Source organism: Aristolochia californica, unplaced genomic scaffold (genome assembly GCF_029961685.1).
Source record: "Aristolochia californica isolate CCGP_79_NKW_82.1479 unplaced genomic scaffold, dmAriCali1.0.hap1 SCAF_8, whole genome shotgun sequence".
NCBI lineage: Eukaryota > Viridiplantae > Streptophyta > Magnoliopsida > Piperales > Aristolochiaceae > Aristolochia > Aristolochia californica.
Genome location: NW_027182279.1, coordinates 3,905,678 through 3,922,073, shown reverse-complemented (window position 1 = coordinate 3,922,073; position 16,396 = coordinate 3,905,678). Strand labels below are relative to the sequence as shown.

The 16,396-nt window shown below is 36.6% G+C and overlaps 2 protein-coding genes across 4 annotated transcripts; one reads left to right on the top strand and one right to left on the bottom strand.

The window, feature by feature from the left end:
* Positions 1–561: 561 nt before the first annotated feature.
* Positions 562–5,068, bottom strand: LOC137939139 (uncharacterized). Of its 2 annotated transcripts, none has more exons than XM_068784343.1 (5): positions 4,659–5,068; positions 4,425–4,527; positions 4,116–4,192; positions 3,444–4,031; positions 562–859 (listed from the first exon to the last, which is right to left on the bottom strand). In XM_068784343.1, the coding sequence occupies exons 1-5, from the start codon at positions 4,836–4,838 to the stop codon at positions 743–745; spliced, it is 1,065 nt and encodes a 354-aa protein (XP_068640444.1). In that variant the 5' UTR covers positions 4,839–5,068; the 3' UTR covers positions 562–742. The 2 variants fall into 2 exon arrangements, with proteins under 2 accessions (XP_068640444.1, XP_068640445.1); XM_068784344.1 differs by having other exon boundaries at positions 4,116–4,189.
* Positions 5,069–7,763: 2,695 nt separating this feature from the next.
* Positions 7,764–15,987, top strand: LOC137939094 (uncharacterized). Of its 2 annotated transcripts, none has more exons than XM_068784285.1 (10): positions 7,764–7,941; positions 8,108–8,234; positions 9,004–9,063; positions 9,431–10,063; positions 12,103–12,179; positions 12,347–12,428; positions 12,523–12,578; positions 13,612–13,701; positions 13,859–13,949; positions 15,451–15,987. In XM_068784285.1, exons 2-10 carry the CDS (start codon positions 8,108–8,110, stop codon positions 15,570–15,572), a joined length of 1,338 nt encoding a protein of 445 aa, XP_068640386.1. In that variant the 5' UTR covers positions 7,764–7,941; the 3' UTR covers positions 15,573–15,987. The 2 variants fall into 2 exon arrangements, with proteins under 2 accessions (XP_068640386.1, XP_068640385.1); XM_068784284.1 differs by having other exon boundaries at positions 8,057–8,234.
* Positions 15,988–16,396: the final 409 nt, after the last annotated feature.

Genomic DNA, 16,396 nt, shown 5'->3' with positions numbered 1-16,396 from the left:
GACAAAGTTATCCGACTTAGAAACGTTTTAAGCTGGGGTGAGGACATAGATGGAATAGTGATAAAAGTTTAAGTGTAAATCTGTCAGATGAGAGAATATAGAAGGTCCTGTTGACGCCACGATTAGAAGTAGAACCCCGGCACGTGGCACGTGCTTAGCTACTCGCCTTTCAGTCTTCCCGAAGCTTTTCTAGAAGGCCAATCCTTGTGTCCTTTTTTTTTCTGGTTGCCCGTGAAAGGGGTAGTAGGCAGCAGGCTATACTGCGCCGGACGTGCCGTCTTCTGGTTTCAATTGTCAGAGGCTGAAAGCACCTACTATGAAGGCGATGGATGATTTTTTCTTCTTCTTTATTTAGACCGGGTCGATTTACGACTTGAGTGAGTCGAATCGGGAATCAAGAAAGTGGCATTCTGGAAGCTAATTTGCAAAGAATGGGAACCTGATCCATTGAAGAAGTTCCATGTTCTCAGCAGACAAAAGGATACATAGTGAGCTGTTCCCACTTGGGAAAGCAAGTTCATAAATGAATCGATTATAGAAGCAAATATGAGAGTCATAGAGAGAAAAGGATACAACTGAAAGGTAATAAATTAAAATACAATAAAGCAGTTGAGTTAGTGGTAAATGGCCAATGAAAAATAAAAAATAAATACACTAGATTACAGACTCCAGTTAGCAGTTAGTGCAAAAATACAGCAAAGACCATATATAATAAAACACACAAGGGAAAGGTACCACCATGTCATGAAATGGGAGTTGAGTTTTTCAGCTTTGGAACTTTAAAACCGGATGAAAATAATCTTGGGACCTCCAACTTGGGATCCGTATCACTTTTTCTCTTTGCACCTCTTGTCCTCTCCTGTTCAAAGAACAAAAGAAAAGGACTTGTAAGTTTTTCCTGCAGAACTTGTGCTATTAGCAATTGCATAAACGGCAGGGAAATGAATCAGATGGATATTGTTATTTCCCTTTAGTACGCATGTGCGTCCCTTTGGCTGCAGATGCACAAGTCAGGTTTCTTCTTACAAAGGACAGGGAATAACAGAGTATGAAACCTTCTCTTTCTTTCTTTTCCTCTTCTTTGTTTTTTTTTTTTTTTTTCAAAATCATTTACACATGCACACTACATCCCCTTTCTGGTTTCATCCACATGGAATCAAGACCCCACACAAGAACAAAGCTCCTCTCTCACAGCCCAATCCACAGTACTTTTTTCTTCTTTTTTTAAAGGATGAAATCATTTAACAGTGAGAGGAGGAAAACACCAGAAACAGGGAAAAAAATAAAACAAAAGCAGCACAAAACAGAAAGAAAATAGAAAAAAGAAGAAAGAAAGGGAGCCAAAGTAGGGGACAGAATAATCAATAGAAGAAAATGACAAGAACTTGTTACTGAACAATAAAAGTTGCTAGAGAATTCAGCAGGAGGAGAGTTTACTTCATCAAGAGAATTAACTGAGCATTAAACTGAAATAAGAGAGGGAGAATACTCACAATTTCATTTTTTTAGTTAAAATTTTAAGTGACATGGGGTAAATTAACTGAGCATTAAACTGAAATAAGAGAGGGAGAATACTCACAATTTCATTTTTTTAGTTAAAATTTTAAGTGACATGGGGTAACATGACATCAATCTCAATCTAAGGATTAACTTTTAAGAGATTAAGTAACCTCATACTTCAGTTTCACTTTTCATATGTAGTATGCACTAACTAACCCCTTGCCTATGAAAGAATATTATGACATCTTTCCTTGAGAAACCAAGGCAACACAAACATATTGTTCACAGAAATGATTGACATTTTTAAAATAATAATAATAATAACCATGCTAGTTACCCTTAAAAGTATTAAATATTTGAAACATGATTCAAAACTACTTCCTTAGGTCTGCAAACAATTTCTCCATATTGAAGTTCCCCTTTTGAGTTTTGGAGATTTTCTTAAAGGAGAAAATTTCTTTCACAATTGGTTGAGCAGGGATGCCCTTCCTCCTAGAATTTTCATAGGAGAAGACATGACATCGTATGCCTTACTTGCAGTAACCTCAATCAAAAAGACAAGTACTACATTGAATGAAGCCCATAGTAAAATGTAGATCAATTCATACCAAAACATTGACCCTCAAAAAACTTATCCAGAATCATAAAATTTAAAGATTTATTTTCTACATTTGTATCATCTCCTTCACATATAGGGCCAAAACTACAAATTCTTAGTTGGAGGAATGTATGAGCAATGAAAAGGAAAAACAGGCTATTACAGCAAAGTCCCAAACTGATAGAGACAAAAGGCTAATTACATTATGCAACAACACACAAGAACATATTAGCTAGTTAATCTTCCAAGGATTCAAATGACCAAGTGATTTATATCATTAAATCACTATTCAACAAAAATATATATTTTTCAAGTAAAAAAATAAGTCTAGTAGTCTCTTCACATTGTTTCAAAAATTTTATATTGTTCTGTTTAACAGTATACTAATACATTTTTTTAAATTCATCATAAAAACCACTGAAATAAAGTGTACCACAAACATAGACCAAAAATTTGTCTTTTCTGCAAAGGAATCATCTGATTGGATCCCCAGTACAAAAGAAAAAGCTTCATTCTCTTCATTTGTTTCAACGCTTTTGTTATACTTAATGGTCTGCAGCTCCATAACTGCATGCTTAAAAGAGAAAGCAAACCCCTCACAACCACCTAAACATTATCCCAGAATGAACCAACTCAGCCTACATTATACTGCAGCCACAACCAATCTCAGTGAATAGTTAGTTCTGAAGCACAGAAAGAAGGCCACTCTAAAATACATTATTTTTTATATTTTCTTTAATTCACCTTGTACGACAAAATATAAACTTGTTCCAACTGATCGCAAAAAAATGCACTTTCAAATTCTAATCTTCCTAACTACATCTTTTGGAACTACCCAGATTGATTGAACCTGACACTCGAACTGCCAAAAGATTCGAGTGAGGAAAATAAACACTTGAAATTCAAAAACATAAACAAAAAAGGAGAAGATGCGTGTTTAGGTTTTTCATGGATCATACTGCCTATCTGACCTCATAAATAACTATCACTTCTCCGTGAATGACCAGTAAACTGTAGAACACCCAGTTAACAGAAATTATCTCTTTCATACTATCCAGTGACGGAGGAACCACCCCTTACTCTACCTAGTGCCCCCAACTTTTACCAAGCTTACAAAGGAGGGAGAAGGTGATGCAAAGACATAAATATGGGAAATAAGGTGTTGCTCCCCCAGAAAAACTCTAATTTACATACCAGAGCTTACCACTGTCCACTGGTGATACATAAAACCAGATCCCCCAAATCCTTATCACCAGATAGACTAGTTGATTATATTTTTATAAAGGAATACTAGGAGAAATAATTGTAAAGCAGATTTGGATAAGAAAAAATGTATCAAGCAAACCTTCAAAATCGTATTACTGGACCCAGAAGCTTGCAAACGAGATAATTCCCTACTAAATGGAAGATGCTCTTGTTTTTCTCTGAGGGTTTCATTTTTCAGGCCACCACTGCTTGAGTCTGATTCAGAACATCTCACCATTCGTGTAACTGTAGACCTTTTTGAACTTCTTGACAAACTGAGCTCCTTGGCAAGTTTGGATACCTCTTTAGTGCGACTATCTACATCCTTCTCAAGCCTTGCAAGGTCACCTTTCAATTTACCAATTGCCTCATCCTTTTCTTTAGCTGATAACTCTGACTTCTTAACATTGAGTAGTAGCTTTTCAATTTTCTCATTAGCTTGATGAAGTTCTAAGGACTTTGTCTTCAGCAGATTACTGTAATCACTTTCCATCCTCTTAAGTTGATTCCAGACAAAATTCCTTTCATTCAGCAGTGCATTAACTTCAGACTTCTTCTGAGAAGTAAGCTTGTCAACTGTATGCTTCAATCTTTTGATTTCTTCCTGAAAATTCTTTGAGTGTCTCTCATCTTGGGCATCCACTTCTGTCGGTCCAACACTTTCTTTCATTTGTTTTGCTGATTCAGTCTACAAGCCAAAGGCAGATATTGAGAAAATTAAGGTAAAGTTGATCTACTATGATCGGTAAATAACTCATACTTAAAAGCTTACATTCTGTTGTAAATGATTGAGAGAGAACCACTCCAAAACCTGTTTCATATCCTCCAAATCACTTGAAGAGCGTTCTGCTTATAGTAACAGGAAAGAAATCAGTAGCACACAACTGAAATCCCAATTACTAAAAATATCAGCCTCCTATTTTGTACAAATTATTTCCGGTCTCTTTGCTAGCGAAATTGAAAAAGGCGATTTGTCAATTGTTTCTTGTGGTTTCTTAATTCCAGCCTTCGATAAGGTAAAACCAGGAATCCCGGATAATGACGACGCAAACAGTAAAGATATGAACGAAATCCCACTCACTTGATTTGAGCTTGTACAGAGAAGCCTCTTTTTGTTTTATGGCAATCATCAGATAAGATTTGGCCTCCAACAACTTCTGATCCCTTTTAGCCTCCTCTTCCAACTGAACGAAGACAATAAAACCATGAAACATTAAAACCCATCACGAACCCTAAAACCCACCAAGCAAGACGAAGCCCCAATTGCTTCAGTAACCAACATATTTAACCAGAGGGGTTTCTAGTATCCTCTTACCTCTGAGATGCGATCATTGAAGCGATTCACTTCAGAAACCCAACGTTTGCGCTGGACGAGGATGGTTTCCTCAAGAGCCTTCCGCTCATTGTTGAGGGTTTCAAGTTGGGATTGTTGCATCTGTAACAGTGACAAGAGGTTTTTGTATATCTTTTGCCATGTAAGATAATCCTCTTCCATTGCATGGAGATTGAGCAGGGTTGTCTCGCAGTGGAACAAAGAGAGACGCAAAGGAATGAGTGATAAAAAGAAACCTTTTTCTGGAATTAGAAAGAGTAACAAAGAGATTACTCTTTCTTGGTGAGAAAGAAGGTAGCTCCTACGAATTTGAACGAAGAGATTCGGAACTCTGAAACGAGGAAGGTTTCAGAGAAAATGATAAGAGTTTCGAACTGAGACGCCAGCAGCGTGACGCCCCAACGGTCGAATAGCGAATCTGCTCCTCACTCACTAGATAGTGTTTATTTTCAACTTGGAGCCGTTGGGAAATAGGGTATGAAACCAACTCCTAAGAAAAACTAATGAGCCTTGTAGCTACACTTACAAGTCACACATATGACATGGCACTTACATGGACTACTTGATGTGGCAACTTTCAACAACGCAAGATAAGCCCTGCTGTTTTTTTTACTTTTTTTTTCTCCTTTTTTATCTCTCCTCGTATCCTTTATTTTTTTCACCTTGTAAGGCATTATTGTGAAATCGCCAGTATAGCAAAATCCACTTCCTCCGATGTTTCCTCTCCTCGTCTGCTTCTCATCGAGTTAGAATTGGAACTTTTTCGTTAGCTGACATCCTCCAATTTCCATCATTTCAGCCGAAGTGGTAAAATCTTTTCTCTTTGGGAGGTTTAGTGCACTTTGAAAGTGTAACGGAAAGTGAAAGTGAATTACCAAGTGCAAGAGAAAGTCAAAAGTAAATTATTTTTTTGTGTTAGTATGCACAATGGAAAGTGCAATGTAAAGTACTTTCTTGTGTTAGTGTACACAATGAAATCATCAGTTTGTTGAAAGCAAGGGGTCTTAAACACGTATTTTACAAACCAAGGTAGCAAGAACCCCGGTATGTAGGTATAGCCAACAACTCCAATATTGTTCCTGAGACATTGCTTTGCTTGTAGAACTTTGTTTCTAGCATTTGCTTGCCACACATAGCACCAACTCTTGCACATGAATAAACTATGTCAGGAACATTATTTTGTTGGGGGAAAAGAAATGAATGACATGACTTGGATTTTTCTTTTCATAGCTAAGAACATAAGATACCGATAGAGACATAATTTTATAACATTTAGCAGGATGGATCATAAAAAGCTATAAATACAGATTATGGGGCACACAAGTCCCATTACCACTTGTTACTAAAAGAAAAAAAAAAGAGAAAAAGAAGTTTCATTACCCTTTGAGTAAGCGCAAGTATGACAATACTTTTCATCTTGGTGGACTTGTTGCTTGCGAATTATGCATTTGATTGTCCCGTAAGATGTCCATCTATTTTTAGAACCAAAGCAGTATTAAAAGAGAGTCAAATTGAAGTAACAACTATACAAACGTTTAAAGATCCCAACATGTTAGAATAGACAAGAAAAATATATGGGAAATTTTGAGGCAAGCAGAAGAAGAGAACATTCCAAGGATAAATATCTTATCACAAAGAAGTAAGCATTTCTAACACAGAAAATGACAAAAGAAGTGGGAGAGAATTTGAGTCAAGATTTCTGCCAAAATCTCACGATTTTTCTACACTTCCTGTAATTCCCAATAAATATGTTATGGAGACAGGGTTGTAGAGAAGGAGCTAATGCAGAGGAAATATGAGAAAGGAGATATCATGAGAAATTTGTGAGGAGCAATGTACCACTTAAAAGGAAATTAATCTTTTTCACTAGTAGGCTATTCCTCAGTGACAACTTAAATACATTCATGAACTTCTGTAGGTCTACATTGTTTGTCTAATAAAGTGACTATAACTTCAATTCTTAATTGTAGACCGGAAAAAGTTGGAAGGTTAAATAATAAGCTTGAGCAGGGAGATGTAAAGGAGTCTATTTGCTTAACATTTTGGGTTGTTCTCAACTCTAATGTCCCAAGACAATCAATTGTCATCATAGGAAAGAAATTCTCCAAGAGGAAGAGAGAAACCCATACCATGATGAACCCTTACACCCAAGGAATGCTCTTAAACAGATATGGACATCATAAATAATAAGAAACAAGACTAAGGGAAGCAATATATTAGAAAAAAATAATTTACAACAATATCACAATTTAAACATATCTAGAGAGCTCCTCCAACTTATAAAATACTAACATAGTTGTTCTATTTTCCCCAACAGTTTATTAGCAACATACTACCACAAAACAATGGCTAAGAAAGTTACTAAGGGGCTGTGTGGGTGATCTACTACTTTTGAAAGAGCAAAAACTTGATATCTACATAGCATGATAGGGGTCCTAGTTACTATACTCTTAGGAGATCCAACAAGAAGGTCCACATTATCCAACAACCAAGGTTAGCATTGCATATGAAGTTGTAAATCTCAAGGTTGCATAGAAGAAGAACATTAAAGAAATAGCACATTTCAACTTACATGAATAAGCAAGTCGAAGAAATAATAGTTCCCAGGTATCCTGTTGGTAGTCACAGTTTTTGAGATACCACATAAAAATCCTCATGAGGGATATTTGGTCTACAAAACATATTGGAAAACTGTTTTAGGAACTTGTGTAAATCTATTGGTGAAAGTGGCTAAGGATGTCAGAATTTTTTGAAAAAATTGGAAGGCATGTGCGATGCCTGCCTTCCTCTCTTCCCCTTCCCTATTATTCTTTCCTTCTTTTTAGTCCCACATTGCTAAAATCAATGGAACTTTATGGTTTAAATACAAAAACCCATACTCTCCTTTTCAGTTGTGTGTGACACACATGTAAAAGTGTGAAAAGTTTATAAAGTTTTTTTGAGACAAAGTATATTTTAATTGGAAGAGCTTTCCTTTCTTCGTTGTTGAGTATGATTATATGATTTAATTTGATTTAGACTCTCACTGTTACTACGGATCTCGACCCTCCATCTTCCTTTTTACTGTTTCTCCAATTCATCACTTTGTTGACGAGTTTCTCCAGAAAAAAGTTGAAAACAGAAAAAGAAATTACTCGGATGCATACATCTCACCGAAGCCACCCTTTCTCAAAATTCCATCAAGTCTTGCTCCTTTTCACGAGGCAGAAGGTTTAGGTTTTCCGTCGATAACCTTAAACCCTCTCGGCCTGTTAACCCATTTCTGGTAACCGATCTTCATTGTGTTCGGAGCCTAATAGTCCGTCTTTGTTTGTAAATTTATAGTTTCATTTTTCTCTTTCCGTCTAAGCTTTCTTTTGTTTCTGTGGGGTTTCTTTTAGTTGCTTGTGGAGATGATGAAACGTCTCACAAACGTCTTTTCTGTACTTAAGATGGAGGCCGAGGACGACAAAGAACAAACTGGATCAAGTGCTCCTGCCAAGGGTTGTAAGGATGGTTACAAAGAACAAACTGAATCAAGTGCTCCTGCCAAGGGTTGTAAGGATGATTCCAATTCAGGTAATTGCTTTCCTCTGTTACAAACACCATTTAAGGTCATTGAGTTTATAGGTAATTTGGGACCGTTTGTAACTTCATAGGAAAACAAAATGCCGAAAAAATCATGTTCCTGTTACAAAAGTTTTTCTTTTACTAGAATTTTCTTAGCGTTTGTGCTGCAATAGCAAACATAGGAGAACTAACTATAGTGCTTGTGTCTATATATAATAACCAAATACGAAGGTTTGTAAATAATACAAAAATAATCTAGAAGTAAGAGGTGAGTGATCTTGATCCATTTGCTGCTTCTTGGTTTATTTCTCTCATGGTTTCCTGGTGGAACACTAGGAACTTATTTTCTTATCCTCTTTAATATTTTTGAAAGGTACGAAGAATCATGGTCAATCAAGTGAAAAAATTTCTTATCCAAAAAAATTAGCACAAATACCAGAAATTTATTGGTTAAACAGAAAAAAAATTTCGCAAGTTATTTTTCCTATGGTTTCCTATCAGCAGAAACACTCCCTTTGGGAATGAACTGTCACTTAGATGTAAAAAATGCCAAGTTGGATAAGAAAGACACTTATTTGGAAGTAGATAGTGTTCCTCTAGGATGATATGGAGATGAGTTTAAATTTTTCGTTCATGGCTGAGGATTTCTGTTATAATACCATGTATCACTTGCATGTGCTGTTTAGACTTTTTTTGTGCATTCATCATGGAAGAATATATGGTTGAGCATTAAAATGTCCTTGACAACATTATCATTTAAGAGGGTATTACATTTTAGGTGATGGCAGAAGGCTGAAGGCAAGCAAGCGTCGTAAAAAAAAGTCATTCACTAAATCAGGTAATTTTTATAATTTTTTATGCTGATGTACATAAGTATTTTGTTAACCAAATACGTCTGCTTGCCATGCTTCTTTAGTGTATTCATAGCGTATTGATTTTCCGATGGACTTGGTGTTTATTAACATTGCAAGTTTACTTGTTGAAGTGCATGAACTCTGTTAATTCTATATGTTGAAGAGGCACAAAGGCCTGATTGCATGGTAGGCCCTGGTTGCACAAATAATAAATGATCTTCACTAGGACCTTTTATCTATTTTTAGGAGTGCATTATTTCAGTTCACTCACTTTTTAATTGATGGGACCTTGATGATGCCCATTTTCTCTATTTTAAATTCTTATGGATCACACTGTTTCCCTTTCCACAGATGAAAGCAGTAAAAAGGTTGAAGAGAAAATATCAGGATCTGAAAATGGAAAAGTTGAGGTGCAAATTTTGCCAGAATCATCTGGAGAGAAAATATCAGGATCTAAAAATGGAAAAGTTGAGGTGCAGATTTTGCCAGAATCATCTGGAGAGAAAATATCAGGATCTAAAAATGGAAAAGTTGAGGTGCAGATTTTGCCAGAATCATCTGGAGAGAAAATATCAGGATCTAAAAATGAAAAAGTTGAGGTGCAGATTTTGCCAGAATCATCTGGAGAGAAAATATCAGGATCAAAAAATGGAAAAGTTGAGGTGCAGATTTTGCCAGAATCATCTGGAGAGAAAATATCAGGATCAAAAAATGGAAAAGTTGAGGTGCAGATTTTGCCAGAATCATCTGGAGAGAAAATATCAGGATCTAAAAATGGAAAAGTTGAGGTGCAAATTTTGCCAGAATCATCTGGAGAGAAAATATCAGGATCAAAAAATGGAAAAGTTGAGGTGCAAATTTTGCCAGAATCATCTGGAGAGAAAATATCAGGATCTAAAAATGGAAAAGTTGAGGTGCAAATTTTGCCAGAATCATCTGGAGAGTTCAGGAATTCACTTGTATGGATTGACTTGGAAATGACTGGTAAGAGGACAATTGTTGCTTTTGCATCTTTTTCCTTGAAATAACTGAAAAGAGTCTACTTTTCTTTCATTTTGTCTTCCTTCCAAGAGTTCTTGTGTTATTTTGTTGCATATCTTCCCTTTTCTTCTTTTCTACCCAAATTTTAACAGAAGCAGAAAAACTGCATTTTAGTTAATGGTGACTTTAGCAGAAACTGGTTTCTGCTCTCATCTCACCCCTCTGATTATTTTCTTCTTGTGGTATTTTATTGGTGACCACAGCTTATTCACTTTCTTTTATATTACTTCTCGCTGTCTGAAAGTTTTCTCATGCTTTTGGTGCATTTATATTCACATGCTTAAAATTATGTAACAAAGTCCCTTAATATGATGTAAAGTAAATTTGTAACTTTATTATGTACCACTTCTCCCTCTTTGTAACCAATAACACGATTGTGTTGCAAATTCTAACTGATCTTCTTTTTGATCTTTTGTCATCAATGCAAACCACTTCTCTTTCTTCATTAGAATGTGTCCTAGGTGCAGATTTGCAGACAAGTTATACATCTAGGTCTTTTTCTTGAACATGATAAGAAATAGATTACAATAAGAGACAGAAGACAGGAGAACAATTCCGATAGGAAGGGATAGGTGTGGGACAAAAGGAGAATGCAAGAAAATCTGATAATGCGTTTGTCAATCAGTGAACTGCCTTTGATAAAACCTCTGTCCCGTAGGTTAAGAATAGTTGCATATGGATACAGACTAAAGAAAATTATGTGCTTATAATTTGGGAAAATGCCTTCTAACTTTGGTTAGTCATGCTGGGATGGATCTACACCCAACTTTAACGTTGTATTAGAGCAAAAAAATTTATATATGCCTCCACCCAAATTTGTCCGCATATAGGAGCCATAAAGAAGTCCCACATGTGATGGAGAGTGTTAAGAATAATCACACATGGATTTAAGATAAGGAAAATTCTTTGTTTATAACTTGGGAAGTTATCTCCCCACATGTGATGGAGAATGTTAAGCATAGTCACGCGTGGATTTAAGATGAGGAAACTTTTTTGTTTATAACTTGGGAAGTTATTTCCTAACTCATGTTGAGATGGACCTAGACCCAACTTTAACATGGTATTAGAGCAGGAACATGTATGTGGGCCTCTACCCAAAGTTGTCTGCTTATAAGAGCTATAAAGAGGTCCCACATGTAAGGGGAGTGTTAAGAATAGTCTCACATGGATCCAAATTTTGGAAAATTTTATGCTTATAACTTGGGGAGATGCCTCTTAACTTTGTCTAGTCATGTTGGGATAGACTTGGACCTAACTTTAACAACTTAGTCTCCATATTGAGAAATGGAGATAGAGGTTATAGCACACAAAAAGGATGTTAGGTGGCGGAAGAGAAGTTAATGTCTTTGTGTTATGCCATAAGTGTATACCTAGGTAATCACGCCTTTTCTGAAAAACAAAAAAAATAAAGTATATGCCTAGGTAAAAGTGAAGGCAAAAGTCACACATTTGTTAGAAAATCCATGCTTTGTAAAGTGGAGTGTTAAGTTGTGAAAAAATTCTGTCTTCAAAAGATATAGTTGGGAGTGTTAATAATGTCAAGGTATCATGTTAGCAAAATTAGAAACAAATGTGTCAGATAAGATGAGAAGTTCAGAGAGTCATTCAAAATGGATTTGCATGATTTTATGTTGCTTGTAGCAAGTTTACTAAAAGATGTTTATGGATGTCATAGATGAACTTCTAGAAAGAGAGGAAGGATGTAATTAAACAAAACATATGGCCATTGAAAAAAAAAATTAATGTGGATGGTTGTTGAAAAAGGACCATCTAGTGATAAAGCTAGCAAATGATGGAGCAAAACTGAGATTGATTTATTAAGAAATATGAACATGGTTAGGACGAGGTACTACTGATGCTGATCTATTGAACATTTGACGATGCTTAGTCTGAATATTTTTTTAAAGAGTCCATATATAATTTAACATTTTTATTTTATTTTTGAAAAACCATCATTTACTGAATACTTGTGTTTAATGTAGGTCTGGATGTTGAAGTAGATCGTATATTGGAGATTGCTTGTATAGTAACAGATGGTAAATTATCTAAAGTGGTGGAGGTGATATTCTTTCTCCCCACTCCTTTTGATTGTGAGATTAGCATAGATATTCTTTCTCCCCACTTCTTTTGATTGTGAGATTAGCATAGATATTCTTTCTCCCCACTCCTTTTGATTGTGAGATTAGCATACTTCCTTGAAATTAAATTGAGGATTTATCTTTGCAGGGTCCTGATTTAGTGATTCATCAAAGCAAAGAATGCCTAGAGAATATGGGAGAATGGTGCCAAAGTCATCATGCAACCAGTGGTTTGTCCTTTATTTTTGTTTCTTTTTCATTATCCTTTGTCTCACCATGATGTTTGGTCTGAACAATGAGGGCCTGACCTATCTCTCACCATAGGGTTGACAGAAAGGGTACTCCAAAGTACAGTCACTGAAAAAGAAGCTGAGAAAGAGGTGTGTTGCAATTTTCTTGGATACGCTTGCTTTTCGTATTCTGATGCTTTAAAAAACAGAGATCTCACAAATACTTTAGGACCTATGGAAAAAGTTACTTTCCTTGTGAATGGGGGTTTACTGTTACTTGAAGTTAGAATTCTTGTGATTTCGTTACCTTTAAAAAAGCAAAGGAAAGCAGGATTCACGGTTTATTTATGTCTTAGAAACAAAGGAAAAGAAAAATATAGGATTTATAGCTTCTCTTTCTCCTTGCCTGTTGCAGCACCATGGCTACAATTAGCCAAAAGCCAGATCCACCCGGTACACCACCAGCCTTCTTCTCTCTCTGCTTTTTCCTTTAGCAACTGTATGAAGTTTAATGCAAGAGAGCACGCTAACTGAGAAACTTTGTGTTCTATATGTCTATATCCTATAAATTAATATTTAAGTAAGAAAATTTCGTGAAATGTATTAGACCAAGCAATTTGTTGTTTTTTTCTTAATTTTTTCCCCCAAAGCACAAGAGAGCACACTGTTTCTTGTTCAAAATGACACTAAACTGGTTCTGTAGTGATTCACAAATCAGTATAAGAACTTGGGTTAGGCTTCTCAACTTGAAGTCAGAGATTTAGAGTTAGATGTCTTTCTGTGCTTGAAGATCTGATGGGTCTCCATCAATGGTAGGGTTTTCATCTAAAATTATTTGTGAGTTTGGAACAACTTATGAGGGCTCATACATGAGTTTGAGTACTGAGTAGTTCCACATTGGTTGAGATGTGATAAACAAGAGAACAACTTAGGTTGGACCTCTCCATTCTAAGTGTGAACTTTTGAGTTAGTTGCATTTCTTCCATCCTCTTCGCCCTGATTTGACCAACAATAGTCTTTCTATGGCTTCAGACCAGGAGTAAGTACGGGGGGAATATTCTTTTTTATATCTCTCTTATCCATATCTATGTAACATGGCTAAATGCTGAATCAGTGATTGATATGAAGTGAAACTGGATAGATGCTTAGATTTTGATGTTATTTGTTTATTTTGATTTTGTAGGTTATGGAATTTGTGAAGAAGCATGTAGGAACAGACCGTAAGGCTCTTCTAGCAGGAAATTCAGTTTATGTAGATTTTCAATTTTTGAAGGTCAGCACAAACAGCTCTGGTCTTTCTTTTCCTCCTATATCTAAAAGTTAGTGTATGCCAAATAGTTTATCCTTTCTGCACTTCATAGTAAACGGTTTATTCTTTCTGCGCTTCATAGTAAACAGTTTGCTGTTGCCAACTTCTTTTTCTTTTCCAGAAGTATATGCCAGACTTGGCGGGTCTTTTCTCTCATGTGGTTGTTGATGTGAGTAGTGTGAAGGCCCTATGTATCCGCTGGTTTCCTGGTGGTAAGCAAATTTTGTTCTATTTGTTTCACTACTACATATTCTTGAGTGAGTTAAACTTTTTGGCTCAATGGCCAGGCTGCGGAGTTTCTTTATGTTAGATCTTGGGAAGTCTTATGAGTGTTTTGAATTATCTTGAGGTTTGCATTACCCATGTTCAAAGAATAATATATACTCTTATGCTGAATCACTACTTTACCTGCTGAGCAGAATTTACTTTTAACTATACTTGAATTGCACCTGTACATACTCTATCTCAGTGTTATCAGAAACTGAACAGGTTGGTGAGATGTCAAAAACTGGTTGACTAGGCTGGTGACCTGGTCTTGGTCATGCGGGGAATTCTTCCTATGTGGGTTCCTCTATCCAAAAAAAGGGGGAAAAGAGGGGCAGCAGGCTCCCTTCCACTTCCCTTCCATTGCAAAAGTAGGGGAAGAACTGTCCCTTGCCTCTCTGCCATTGGCCATAGAAATGTAGTGAGAGAGGGGCATAGGTCTGCTCCTCTCTTTCTTCTGCCAATGCGGGAAGAGCCTATGTTCTTTCCTCCACAGTGTGGAAATTCTGTGTCATGGAGGGGAGGGCGGGGGGACCCCTCCCTTGCCAACAGATGAAAGGGGGTGGAGTGGGATTATACTTCTTTCCTCCATGTAGAATGGTGGGGGAAGGGGGTGTTGCCCTGCCTCTCCCCTTCCATTTGCTGGTGGGGAAGGGGCTTCTGTCATGTGAAACTTCCTCAATCCTCACGGCAAAGGGGATGGCAGGCCACACCCTCCACCCCCTAAACAACAAGCGGAAGAGGGGAGGGCAGGTCTCTGCTCCCCTCTCTTGTGAAGATCATGGGAGAAGGTTCACCCCCATTTTTTTTTAATCAAAATTTTATTATAGAATGACATCTGGTGACATCAGCACTTTTTGGACCCTGTCACCTTCTGGTTGGTGACTCAATTACACTGCTCGTTCCCTTGTTTTCAATTGCACTTTGCTCATGGTCAACTCAATTCAGAATTTTGAGAGGCAACTGATTGCTTTTATCGTAATTGTTGAAATAACATTTCGTTATTTGTCCAAAGGTACACTTTTATGCAGTATAGGATCCACTCATTAGGTATTTGTTGATATGCACTGGATTTTGATTCTCTGAATGTGGCAACCATTGCCTTGTGGCTATTTAGAGTTATTTTATTTTTCTTTTTCTTTTTGGTGGTGATGGAGCTAACTTTGTCAAGTATGATTTTAGTGTCATTGCATGATTGGTTTCATCCAGAACTTTTGTCCTTTTGTGTTTCCATTGATTCTTGTGATCTGTTTGATTTCCATTATTGGCATGTCTCAAGTATGATAGACTTCAATCTGTGATTTAGTTTTTTTTTTTTTTTTTTTGGCTCCTTTCAGTACTCTTTTGCAAATTTCTGCTTAAAAAAACACGCCTTTTATGTAGTTGTAAATTAAGATGTTATTTATATGTTATGGGTCATTATCTAATAAGTGGTCTTCTTTTTATTAGATCATAAAAGAGCTCCTCAGAAGGCAAATAAGCACAGAGCCATGGATGATATCAAAGAAAGCATAGCGGAATTAAGATATTACAAGCAGGCCATCTTCAAAGCTACAAGATCAGGACGCTGACTTTGGTGCAGTGCAATGGGCCAACTGGGTAATGGAAGGTGCAAAACCACCTGTCGGATCTCAGTGAGCATCCCAAACGACCCTTTTCATGAACTGTTGGCTGCATTCAAATGTTATTTAAGTTTGTGTGTGTGCTTGCACTCTTAATATTTGAAGCAGTGCTAGATTTTATTCCTATGGAGGATATAGCGAGCGTGGAGAATATGGGTGTTATTTGACTCTATTTGAATCAAGGGGTTAGCCATCTATAGCTTATTATGGTCCAATGGTTGCCCCCAGATCAGCAGCAACGTTGAAAGAATACCTTCTGATTGTACAATTTCTGTTCTTGAATACCCTCAATTAATATTAAAAGAATCATATGCATCATACATTTGTCTATTTTTGTATCAGTTATGGAAGAGCCTTTTGTTTTCATGCAGTTATCAATGGTCACTATGTAGGAAGATTGTGCTTTAAATTCATATTCTTTTCCTGTTTAGTTTGATCTATTGCACGTTTCTGTTTCCAATCACAGAGAGAACATTGGAGAAGATTGAACAACAGAAAGAGGTCCATTCACCGTGCCACTCTCTCTACTGTTTCCTTGTCAAAACCCATTTGCTTAAACATGTCCTTTCTTGTTTTCATCCTCTAGTTTGTGGCACTTTCAATCTTGTCTTTCCACCTTTCTCAAATATTAAAAACAAAAACCAAGTTGCAGCTACAAAGCATACGAAAACATAATTGTGGCGAGCATTCTTCCCCGTCTCCAACCATGTTTTTGTGTTTTTTACGGTTCAAACAAAAACAATGGCGATCAAAATTTCATAAACCCAGCAGTT

What these genes read in the sequence shown, in the direction of transcription:
- LOC137939094 (XM_068784284.1), top strand. Translation starts at nt 8,069, where the DNA reads ATGATGAAACGTCTCACAAACGTCTTTTCTGTACTTAAGATGGAGGCC. An exon ending in GATTGACTTGGAAATGACTG is followed by an intron (nt 10,064 to 12,102) that starts GTAAGAGGACAA and finishes TGTTTAATGTAG; the next exon opens with GTCTGGATGTTGAAGTAGAT. An exon ending in TATCCGCTGGTTTCCTGGTG is followed by an intron (nt 13,950 to 15,450) that starts GTAAGCAAATTT and finishes TCTTTTTATTAG; the next exon opens with ATCATAAAAGAGCTCCTCAG.
- LOC137939139 (XM_068784343.1), bottom strand. Translation starts at nt 4,838, where the DNA reads ATGGAAGAGGATTATCTTACATGGCAAAAGATATACAAAAACCTCTTG. An exon ending in TCAATGATCGCATCTCAGAG is followed by an intron (nt 4,528 to 4,658) that starts GTAAGAGGATAC and finishes GTCTTCGTTCAG; the next exon opens with TTGGAAGAGGAGGCTAAAAG. An exon ending in CCAGTAATACGATTTTGAAG is followed by an intron (nt 860 to 3,443) that starts GTTTGCTTGATA and finishes TTCTTTGAACAG; the next exon opens with GAGAGGACAAGAGGTGCAAA.